The sequence below is a fragment of the Apium graveolens genome, chromosome 3, assembly GCF_009905375.1.
Source record: "Apium graveolens cultivar Ventura chromosome 3, ASM990537v1, whole genome shotgun sequence".
Taxonomy (NCBI): Eukaryota; Viridiplantae; Streptophyta; class Magnoliopsida; order Apiales; family Apiaceae; genus Apium; species Apium graveolens.
In genome coordinates, this window is record NC_133649.1 from 293,242,320 (window position 1) to 293,254,855 (window position 12,536).

General features: G+C 34.0%; 1 protein-coding gene across 4 annotated transcripts; it reads right to left on the minus strand.

Moving 5' to 3' along the window:
• Window positions 1-124: 124 nt before the first annotated feature.
• LOC141713609 (protein NRT1/ PTR FAMILY 5.10-like) lies at window positions 125-5,393 on the minus strand. 4 transcript variants are annotated; one of them, XM_074517107.1, is made up of 6 exons: window positions 5,245-5,393; window positions 4,263-4,389; window positions 3,716-4,062; window positions 3,405-3,622; window positions 1,097-1,644; window positions 125-1,028 (listed from the first exon to the last, which is right to left on the minus strand). In XM_074517107.1, exons 3-6 carry the CDS (start codon window positions 3,861-3,863, stop codon window positions 212-214), a joined length of 1,731 nt encoding a protein of 576 aa, XP_074373208.1. In that variant the 5' UTR covers window positions 3,864-4,062; window positions 4,263-4,389; window positions 5,245-5,393; the 3' UTR covers window positions 125-211. The 4 variants fall into 4 exon arrangements, with proteins under 4 accessions (XP_074373208.1, XP_074373207.1, XP_074373210.1 ...); XM_074517106.1 differs by having other exon boundaries at window positions 3,716-4,389; XM_074517109.1 differs by lacking the exon at window positions 4,263-4,389 and having other exon boundaries at window positions 5,245-5,392.
• Between the last annotated feature and the right edge of the window lie 7,143 nt (window positions 5,394-12,536).

A 12,536-nucleotide genomic window follows, 5' to 3' on the forward strand; every position in this document is an offset into this window, starting at 1 on the left:
ACTTGAACCTACTACATTTCTAGTTAAATGAGACTGATTTTCACTGTTCTTGAACTGAACTCCATTATGTATTGCACTGTTACATTCCATTTATGAGATTGCAGCTACAGGTTACTCACAAAAAGGAAAATTAAAATTACACTTGCTATATTTTCTGTATGCATAAGAAGTCAAATAGTTTTCAAAAACATTTGCAATTTTCCATCAATCTTTAGAGAGTATACCTGCGATTATAAACATATGTTCTCGCAAAGTACAAGTACACAACAGCTGATATTGTACTGAGGGCCGCAAGTGACCAATAAAAGTAATCCAGATGTCCTCGATTCAAGTTGTCCGAGAACCAACTGTCTTGACCATTAGAACCAGTTGTTTTCTCAATAATGGTAATGAAAAAACTGCTAAGAAAGCTCCCAATACCGAATACACTGAGGTAAAGAGCAAGACCTATACTTTTTAGTTCACCTGGAACTTGATCGTAGAAAAATTCTTGCATACCAACCATTGCGAACACATCTGCAATTCCAAATAACACATACTGTGGAACCAGCCACCAGATGTCCATTGGGATTATAGCATCTGGTTTATCAACCAGTCCATTGTCCCTGGCAATTTGGAGTCGTTTCATTTCGACCAGAGCTGCAACAACCATAGAAATGATGGAGATGACTATACCAACCCCAATCCTTTGAAGCATTGTTATGCCAGAGGGTTTCCCGGTTATAGCTCTTGCACAAGGAACAAGGACACCATCATAGAAGGGAATACTGATGATGATTGAAAGGCCGATAAAAGATTGCAAACCAGCTGGTGGGATCTCAAAGCTCGACCCAACAGATCTGTTCAGAGTCAGTCCTTGCTTGGTGAAGAAAGTTGGTGACTGTGCATACACAATGGCATATACTAAACATGAAGCCCATATAGGAACTAGCCTCAGAACTGCTTTTGCCTCTTCAACATCGTTCATGGTACAGATATTTGTTTCTTCCTTTGAACCAGTGGGTAAGATCAAAGCTTTGTTAAGAAAACTGGAGGGAAAGAAACAGTTGATTAGAATAATTTTCCAACTCGGGGAAAAGAATATATGTTAACTTACTTGAATTGTTGAAAATTCTGATGAGGTAAAGTTCTCCGAGCTTCCTCGACAATGGATAGTCCAGTTGGGTCAATTTTCCAGTTTCTAGTTGCTTTGATAAATACCTGACCAATTCTGATGAAAGGGCCTTTCTCGTTCTCATTAGCAGTAAACCGATAGGTCATTGTCCCGAGCATGTACATGATTAGAGCAATTCCCATGACAATACAAGGAATTCCAAATCCGAGTACCCAGCTAAGGTTGTCCTGTACATAAGACAAGACTATGATAGCCACAACAGTACCAGAACATAAGCCAAAGTACCACCAATTGAAGAATGAGCTTTTAGCTTTGCACTCCTCTGGATTAGAAACATCAAACTGGTCAGCACCAAAAGCCTGAACACAAGGTTTGTGCCCTCCTTGTGCTATTGCTACTAAATATAGAGAAAAAAAGAAGAATATAATCTGGATCCGTGGAGGAGAACATGTTGTCGTATCAGTGATATTGATACAGCCCGTCGAACTCGAAGGAGGAAACACAGCTGAAAGTGTTAACAATCCAAGCCCCTGCAATTCAATCCAATTTTAAGGGAATCAAAGTCAGCAATTTTCTGACAAAAGTATCTGAATTATCAATTAACAGCATGATGCGAAATATTACAGAAAAAACCTTTAATTGATTAGAAGTAACCTTATGGCTTGTCCAATGTTTTTGGTCTTTCATAGGTCTTCTAACAAAAAGATAACTGCTCGAGATTGGGGATTACTAAAAGCGAACTTATAACCACACATGTAGTCATTAAAATTTGTGCAATCCTAAATAGATTAGGTCAATATGTGTTGCACCACTAGAAGTTACTAGTTACAACATTCAGTGAGTGAAGAAGATAGAATACCCATAGTTAATCCGATATGTAATGAAAGGAAAAAAAACTAGAACAGCTACTTCGTTCCTGTGCAATATAAACAAATTAGTCAGTGGAAAAATTTTCCAACTTCCTTTTAGATGAAACCGAAAATGCACAAGGTCTAGATATCCCTGCCATCTGAAAGGCACAAGGTCTGTTCTGCTTTAAAAGAAGTGGTCTACTAAGAAGTCCCTGCACAGGCTGAGGACAGCATGGAACTTTTTGCAGGAACACACTATGCAGGTTGAAACTTAAATTATGGGATCCAAATATCATATACAGGTTCCTGATAATGCTAAACACAGATTTCTTTTTCTTGCTGCTGCAAAGAAGGTCCGTACATGGTATTTAAGTAAAGTCATCCATTTGAAGTATATTAACCTAATTCAGAATCCTTTAAATTGTGTCTGGGGACATGAATTTCATTTCAAATGACATAAATCGAGTTGTCATTTCAAATCCCCAAATTCAATTTTTTTTGGATACCCAAACATGTCATTTACTCATTTGTACCAAATCCAAAATTTCAAATAAATTCTAACTTCCCAAACAAGCCATGAAACAATATGAACCTGCATTACTTGTGTATTTACATTTTTATGGCAATAAATACCACCAATCCACGTACACTTGTAAGAAACTTGCATTTTTGACCTGTGTATCGTGACTCTCAAGTATTTCAGAATCAATGACAGGGCTGTTCGGATTACATTATAGCTCTCTCTTTGATATTCTCATGGAAGACACTTCATGCTCAAACTCTCTGTAACAAGCAAAACATAATATTCGACATAGCGGGGATGTCTAATGCGACCTCAAGTTTGTTACGATTGTTCTCAAATCTTCAAACAGGGGTGTGTCCTGATGAGGTCACTTCAGAATATGAGACTATTAAATCTGGAGAAATTGAACGGAAACTAGTACAACTTAAGAGTTAAATTTGCATTTCGAAATTAGTTACTAGTTACTACCTTCTCCAACCCCTTTCTCTAATAACAGTTTTTGTTTGTTTTGTTTTCTAAACTAGTAACATGTAAGACTGGCACTTCCGTGGACATTTCAACTAATGGTAGTATCTGACTTGTAGATATAGGGCCATGCTCAAGCTAAAACTCGCATAGAAGAAATTCTAGGACAACTAATGGTGTGTAGAACTGAGACCAATGAGTTAGATGCAAATCAGTAATCATGATTTGAATATGATATACGAATCATCACTCGCAAACTAGAGGCACATATTATGTTACAGTCATTGATATTACTGTTAAGTAACTAGTCGCTCTACAACTTTAAGGTATCAGAGGAGGGCCCTACTAATATCTGATACTAATTCAACAATTACTAGTGATTCGCATCTAAATCACCAAAACCAGCTATATATGTTTAAGTTGGTTGTCATTAGAGAAGTGAAGCACGTACCAGAATGTAAATGAAAGAAGAAATGACAATAGTACGGTATCGTCCTAGAGAGGAATCAGCAACCAAAGCACCTAAGAGCGGCAGAAGCGATGCTGTTCCGTACCAAGCATTGACATTAGCTGCGGCACTGGCCGTGGATTGAGCCAATGGACCAGTAAGAAATGTAATTAGATTCGTACTAATTCCGTAATAAGCAAATCTCTCAGCAACTTCAACTCCTGCATATATTAAGTTCATAGATTGTTTTAACATATTTAAGGTGTTGTAAAGTTTTGTTTGTTTAATTTAGTGGTAAAAAAAGGTTTAGGTACCTATGATGAATGATGCTGATCTCCAGCCACCGGATTTGGATCGGTGAGCTGGACGGTTTCTGTGGTCAACAACACCATTGACGATTTCGTCATCGTTAAGGAGCGGAGTGTCTATGGCTGCAGCAGTGATTCCGGTAATAGCAGCCATGTGAAACTTAAATATTTTAAGACTTCAAGTCTTTAACTCTTGATGCTGTGTGTTATCTTGAACCTCCGGATAGGTCCGATGATATTCGGTTTTGGTTTCGATTTTATCCTAAAACCGCAGTACCGCACTGACCATGATCTCTCCTACTTGCGACTGTTTCTCATTTGAGGTGGGTGCGATTGTTTTTTTTCATATGTTCCTAAAAATGCATTCTTTTATTTGCAAAGCACAGCACATAATTATATCCTTGTATGATAACGAAAATAGTGTGTCAATTTGGAACTCTAGAGGAAGGGCACAACAAATTTGGTTGAGAAATCCAACCTTTACCAACTAAATGAAGATTATGATTACAGAAGAAGATCAGTTCTCCAGTATGTAAATGTAGCAAGTAATTACCAAGAAAATGCACCAGAATAAGTAAATACTCGGGAGTTCACTGGATCATATATAGTAGGATCTGATACTGATTTGAATTAAAACCTTATCATTAATGTGAAAGCATATGAATAGAAGACAAACTTTCCTGTCAAAAAAAGAGAATAGAAAATTAGGTTTTATCAATACTGGAACATTAATTATTCAGCTCTGCTCGACTCGTTTGCACCACTAGCTACATAGTAGAGAACACCCTTATGTGATTTCCTAATGAGATGATTATTTACTGTGGCTTTTTTACAATGTGTTAGTATTATCTTTCTTTACATATACATCCACCAACTAAATTACAAATGTTTTGGGAAATGGGAACTGACACAAAAACGACTCTAACAAATGTGACTCCGGAAATTGACACAAAAATGACTAACAAATGTGACTCCGGAAATTGACACAAAAATGACTAACAAATGTGACTCCGGAAATTGACACAAAAACGACTCTCTAACAAATGTGACTCTGTGGCTGTACATGTGATGTGCTGATCTCATATGATCCGGTATTAGTTGGTAAATAGTTATAAATTCAATTCAATTTTCAAATTTAATGTTCATATTTTATTTACTTATACACCTACCAAATACTCCTATCTAATTGTAACATACTAATCAGCAAGACATCAACCCCGATGATTTTAGATTACTACTATTAGCATCAACTAAATTCATCGTGATTATCAACATTCTTCGTATTATAATGCATCAAGCAATTACTATGACATTCTTCCAAACTCGCCTGTTAATGTCTCTGTATTCCATTTTCATATCATTTTCTACAACTAATAATTTTTATTGTAACCAAATTATAACCAAATTAAAAAATTAAATGTATAAACTGAGAATTAGAATATCGGACAGTTCAAACTTGAAATGAAGCTTTAAAATTGAGTTGATTAACATGTATAATAAAGAAATAGATAAATAATCTCGGCCTGAAAGTTTACCTGAAGGTGGATCGAATTTGAGATGTTGAGTTCGGTGGTGTATGCAAGAGCCGTGCAGGAGTCTCGAGCAGACGAGCAGTGGAGTAGGGAAGTGTGCAATTCAACTGGAGAGTGCGTGGTGAGAAGTGTTTTAGGAATTTAGGATGAGTGATCGTAGCTGAGGGGTTCTAAAATACCGAAATTCACGGTAATTAATCGGATTGATTAATTGAAATAATATAAATTTAATATAGGATATTATATAATTTTTTTAAAATTATACTAAGATTTCATAATATTTATAAAAATATAGTGCATAGTGTTAATTAATAATTGATATGGGGTGAAAAACCAAAATATCAATCATTTGGGGATAAATGTCCAAAATTCTGGTAGCCGGGATATTTCATCCAAAATACTGTGCATCTGGAAAATGTGTTAACAAAGCATACGTATTCTGGGAATACGCATTTTCCATTTTTCGAATGCGTATTTCTTTAGAAAAAAAATAAAGGGATACGCATTCTCAGAATGCGTGTTCTTTGTTTTTTGTAAAGAGTTTAATACGTATGTGTCGAATGCGTATTCAGTGTGCACGTTGTGCGGAACGTATGTTCAATCAGCATTTTGGACAATTGGAGTTGAAAAATAGTATATTTTGGGCATTTTTTCATTGATATTTAAAAGATTTATAAATAATATTTTTGGGAGGTGATATATGCACAACGTGTATTTATGTGTGCACATCCTATATTACTAATCTGGCCAAAATGTCCTCATTACAAAATTACAAAATTACAGAATTCCTTGTTATGCTCCCTTCAAAAAAATTCTTGTTGTGCCCTCGTATTTGGGAGGTGATTTACATTTGATATGCTGTTTTTTTATAAATGTGTCATGTATTTAATAAAAATAAATATTTTCAAGTATTTAATGAGCATTAAAATTAGTTGCACGTTATCTATAAGATTATATTAGATTTATAAAAAAAAATTGACAAAAAGTTGGATTTCAATATCATATCAATTTTTTTCTTAATACAATTTCTCAACTCAATAGGAACAGACCTCCAATCAAAACTCGATCCCGGTATTTATAAGCCGCCCTAGCAAAACTATGAGCAATCTTATTTGCAGACTGTCTTATAAAATACAAACTAATGTTGTTTTGTTGTTTGATGGACTGACGACACCCATTGACAATTACCCCAAACTGTGACCTTATTTGCATGCGACTTCTCACCCCTGAACCACTGCCATGCTGTGTGTCTCAATGACCACCTGATGTCACTGTTTGTGCTGGATCCAGCTTAATGTCTCTTTAACTGCCATTACTTCTACTATCTCCGGATCTACATGTCCAATATGTAGGCATGTTTTAGCTTCTATCAACTCGCTGTTAGAATCTCTGGCAACCAAACCAAAACCATACTCCATTCTGTCTCTGAATATTGCCGCGTCGATTGTTACCTTAATTGATTCAGTATGTGGTTTTACCCAAGTATAAGCTCCGTCGCCTTCCATTATTAGTTGGGACTGAGCATTGTAGGTCCCATCTTGAGCGTATCTCTATTGTGTAAGGTACTTTTTTACTATAACAACTATACGATTGACTGGGGTGTTTTTCTGGTTCCAAAATTTCTCGTTCTGAGCCTTCCACACTGACCAACATAGTGTTACTACTTCTGCCAATTTGACATTGCTGCAACTATCCACCATCTGCCTAAATTATTCCCCGAAATTACTTGAGGCTCCTACTCTGTTCTCCGACATTATGATTTTCCAACACTAAGCTGCTACATTACAATTAACTAGAGCATATAAAATTATTTCTTCACCACCCGAGCTTACTGGGCAAGTCGATGAAATAGATACATGTTTTTGCTGAAGTTGCGACAACGTTGGTAAACACTGAGATAAAGCACGCCATAGATGATTCAAGACTTTCGGTGAAGCTTTAATTTTCCATAACTTAAACCACATCTCTCCTTATTGAGTGGATCTCCATTGACCTTTTTGCTCATGTAACATATTATAAGCACTCTTGAATGTGTAATTTCCCGTAATCTCCCTGCTCTAGTATAAGATATCTTCGTCACATATGTCATTCAGTTGTACATTAAGAATGCAATCCTGATCCCTCTCGTTAAAAATATCCCTTATGATATCAATTTTCCATTCTTTTAAAGTCAGTACACATGAGGGCTTTCACTTGCATGTTATCGATTTCTTTGGATTCAATTGTGATATATGAATTATTCTTATCCATCAACCAAGATTGGTCAATAATTTTCACCATTTCTCGCGAACCAATTCTTCATCTGCTACCAGCCAAAACAACTTGCTTTGCCTCCCAAATACTCCGCCATATGAAACTCAGATCGTTCCTCATTTCAGCCTCCAAAAAGCTACTCCCTTCAAAATATCTAGCTTTGTATATTCTCGATGATAAACTTTCTGGTCTGGTAACTAACCTCCACCCTAGTTTTCTAAGCATAGCCAAGTTGAAGTCCCGAAAATTTCAAAAACTCATTCCTCCCACAACCTTACTGTTTGCCAGCCTTTCCTATGATATTAGTGAATAGCCTTATCTCTATTCTGGGTATGTTAGATATTGAATGTACAGAAAAGTAACACGAAGGGGGGAGAATATGTTTCTTGAATTTTTCTTTATTTTTAAGCTATTTGGATTATGGTGAACAAAGCAGATAATATTTGTAGAGATATTATGTTTCACAAAAATCACAAAGAACACACAATATCAAAAACTCATTTAATTGTATTTGTGACGCCCTCCAAACCCGGGGTCTAGATTTGGGGGTCACTATACGATAAACAAAACTAAAATAGGCACAGCGGAATATTGTAATAAATATGACTCCTTGCATGCATCTGGATCGATCACATATTATAATATGAAACAAATACTAATACAAACCAAATGTTATTACAACCCATAAGTCTAATTAGTTTTACAATTTATTTAAATTTTATTACAAACCTCTAGACTAGTCAAGCATCCCAAAACAGTCTACCTGAAAACACACCAAACTATCTACAAGCACTCGACTTCTGATCAAACCTGGAACTCAAGCCTGCTCTGGCTTAGCTGAAAGATTAGAATAATAGACAAGTATGAGCGAAGAAATGCTCAGCAAGCAGTATAAAGTGTGCTTGAAATGATAAACCATATTTTGATAATAATTGAATAACATGATAAAATCAGTGATATTTGATCAATTAATAAAAGCTTCACAAGCTATCAACAATAAACGATAATTTTTAGATTGGAATCTATCTCCGACGGACGTACTATCATATGCTGATCAGCCCGTGTGATAGCACTGGATCATGCTTCGTAGAAACATGTCCCAAAATATGAGTACTCAGATAAAAAGGCAATATATCTGCATGTGGCATAAGTTATATCATAATATTTCATATGATGTATAGCCCTCCACTGGACCGTCCGTCCTGGTCACTTACGCATTCATCCAATCCATAAAATATTTTGATCAGAGGAGCCGAATCAAACGACATCCTTAATAATATAACTCCCCATTTCTCATGGTCCGAAGTTATCTCAAGAACTGATGGCGAAATAACTAGAACAATTAGTTATTCGCTAATCTCAATTCAACGTTCCACTGTATAGAGTAATTTGTAGCAAAATATAAAACGTTTAATTATTCTGAACTTAAAATAGTATAGAAACTTGTATAATAGAGTTCAGAGTAATTATCACTTGAACAATAAGTGAATGTATAGGTATTTGCAATTATACCACAAGAAAACTGAGGAATATTTGCACAATATGATTCATGATAATATCACTTGAACGATAAGCGAAGGTAAGGATACTTGCCTGGTATGCTCAATAAGTTCTTATTATAACTCTGCCTTATAGCTGCTGGCTACTAACTTCATCTAACACTTGAGCGCACTCTTTGCTACTTGATTCTATAAACAAAATGACTATTTTAATTGACAGAACCAAACTCAATTGACGTAACTATACATCTTGACATCTACCCGATCGTTTATAACTAACCATAGCATTCTAAAACTGTAAACAAATAGCATGCATATCACCTAGCATATAATCATGGTATTCATATAACACGTAATCATATATTTTACGTAACACATAAATCAGATAGCCAAAAGATAAATCTCAGTACGTTCAGAACTGAAATCAGGTCAATGATAGTGTTTACCGATCAGATACCGACCCAGAAGGACTAATAAATCAAATGACATTGCAATATAAAAGAAATTGGGTCTCAAAAGTATTTCTATTGAAAGCATAGTATTTTTCTGAGTCTGTACGTGTTCGTTTCGTATTAAACGGACGAACGATTTATTTATTACGAATAAAATATGAATTAAATTGAATTAAATCAATTAATAATAATATTATTTGATTTTAAAATACCAAAATATAATTTTAAAAGCTTAAAAATAATTTTTAAGAATTATTTGAATTAATTATAAATAATTTACATTTATTTTACTATTTATAAATAAAATTAATTGATTAAATAAATTAATCAATTAATTAAATTCATAATAATTAACTAAAACAATTTTAAATAATCAAATCAAATTGGATTTTTGAAAATAAAAAAAAATAGAAATTTAAAATAATTAAGTAAATAAATTTTAGTATTTAAAATAATTATTAAATGATTTTTTGAAATAACTAAATTGATTTTTGAAAATAGGAAAAAGGATTTTTAATTAAAAGTAAAAAGAATTGCCAAAAACATTTTTCAGAATGGGGAAATGGACTGGGAAGGATCAAACCCGGATTTTTTTACTTAAACCCACGGGTCAGACATCCGGGTCAGACCAAGAACAGGTCCGCCGGAATCTGGGAAACCCAGAAACCGGTGGTCGTTCCGGTCACCAGACAAAACTCCAGTGGAGCTCTGATTAGCCCCAAAACGGTGCAGAATCGACTGGTTTTCAATCCCAATCAATCCCGTATCATCCCACACCTCTGTTCATCCATCCACGCTGGTAAACGATCCAGAAATCACAGATTCTGGCCAAAACTCAAACATAAGCTGGCGACTTCACCGGAAAAACCCAAATTATACAATCCTAAACGAAATCTAATGTTCTATATACAAAAATAATGCGGATAACACGTACAATATACTCCTATTAACCTGTATATCAGATAATCAACAACAAGAACAAAACTTCGATTTCAAAAAACGGGGCTTTTTTTATTTTTTTTCCAAAAACACAACCAAACTCTACAAATCACCCATCAACTTGATGCTCGAGACGAATACAATCCAAAAAAATCATCTAAACTTACAAACAATCAATCGTTAATTCAGAAATCCAAAAATTAAGAATGAAGAACTATTATTTCGATTTTACAAAATACTCGATCTCAAATCAAGATAATTATACTGTAAGATCGGCCGTGAATCAAGCTTCAAATCGACTATTTGAGCGTCCGATTTGGTTCCCCAAATCGATCAAAAACAGTGATCAAATTTTTTTCAGAGATTTTCACCCCAAAAGTTGTTCTTGGACTTTTTGATTTATTTTCTGAATTTTTGATAAAATGAAATTAATAAAGAAATTAGTTTTCAACTATTTATAATTACAGAAAATTATACCCCAAAAATTAATTAAGGGTATTTTTATCTTTTAACTAAAATAATTAAGCCCCCAAAATAATAATTACGGGGAATAATTTTAAAAGTGATAAAATATAAAATTTGTATCAAAATTCCCCAAAAATTGCGAATAATGCAAAATACCGGGTATTTGAAATACGAATGATTTTATAAAAATAAAAACACGAATTTTGTTGTCTTTGACGTCCCGGTGAAGCCCGGTCCGTTTGTTTTCGAAAAACAAAAACGATACTTAAATTAATAGAAAAACCCGAACACGCATAAAATACATTCAAATGCACATAAACGAGATAAAACGAATACATCTATAAAGACGCAATGTAAGTCATATGTCATAGCCTATTTGTATATTCGAGGATTCAACTCAACTCAAATAAGAATGTAATAAGTAAATAGTGGATCGACCGTCAGAGAGATCTCGCAAAGTAATATCTGTCAAAGGATTCAGAAATAAGGTTCATCTACAGACTTGAGGAGTTAATTCACTGGAAGAAGTTCAAGAAGTTGATCATGCCTCAGTGATATAAATCAAGATCGTGGATTTAATCAAGTGACAGAGATCTCGTCAGGGTATCAATTAATTACAAGGATTTAATCTGAAGAAAATCAAAGCGTCAAAGTCAAGACATGAAGAAACGTCACGGAAGTTAGTCAATCATGAACCAGACAGTACATCGAGTGTCAACATTGAAGTGGTGGAATTGATTCATAATTTCAATGATTTTCAGAAGATATTCAGAAGATTGGTTGTTGCTCAGGATTAGTATTAATTCTCTATTAATTAATTAAGTCATATAATTTAATTAAGAAAATAAATTATATCTGCAAAGATTAATTTATTGATTAATTAAATTAATTGATTAATTAATTCTGAATTAATATTTAGAATTTTCAGAATTTTTAATTGGTTAAAATATGTTTTAATTCCAAAAAGACAACTGATTGTATTAGTATGACAATCGGTATGACAATCAATAGTCATACCGAAAGTCATGCTAATTCAGTTGATTGTCTTACCAGAATTATTATTAGATTAAAATCACTTATTAATTCAGCAAAAACAATCTGCTTGAACTACTATGACAATCGGTATGACAATTGATTGTCATACCGAAAGTCTTGCTAGTTCATTTTGATTGTCTTGCTAGTTCTAAGGATAGTCCTACCGATTGTCTTGCTGAGCTCAGGATTGTCTTGCCAGGTCAATTCTATTCTGTTGATTAAAAAGAAGCAGACAAGCAGCAGTTAAAAAAAACAACTCAATAATCTCAATCATACAGAACACATTCAAGAACAAAGAAAAGAAAGCAGCCGCCTTGAAACATTTTATTTTCTTCTCTGCTTACATCAAGATCAAAATTCTAGTTTGTTAATGTTAAATCCAAACCACTAGAATTATTTATCTTGTTCTTGTGTAACAATCTAGCGGATCAAAATCCCTAGAACTTAATCTCAAATCGCGTTTAGCATTTGATTCTAATTATTGCAAAAATAGAAAAAGTTCATGTCGAATTTATTCTAGATTTGTGATAATTGATTTGAGATTAATACCTTGTAATCGATACAGTTGTTGTAACACCTTTCAAGTTTAATAATATTTTTATTTAACTTGAATTTTGTTTCACATTTTTTATTCCGCATTTATTCGATTATT

Coding starts and splice junctions, on each gene's coding strand:
- LOC141713609 (XM_074517107.1), bottom strand. CDS start 3,863: ATGGCTGCTATTACCGGAATCACTGCTGCAGCCATAGACACTCCGCTC. Junction 1,645..3,404: donor CTTCTTTCATTTACATTCTG/GTACGTGCTTCA, acceptor ATTGAATTGCAG/GGGCTTGGATTGTTAACACT. Junction 1,029..1,096: donor CAGAATTTTCAACAATTCAA/GTAAGTTAACAT, acceptor CTTTCCCTCCAG/TTTTCTTAACAAAGCTTTGA.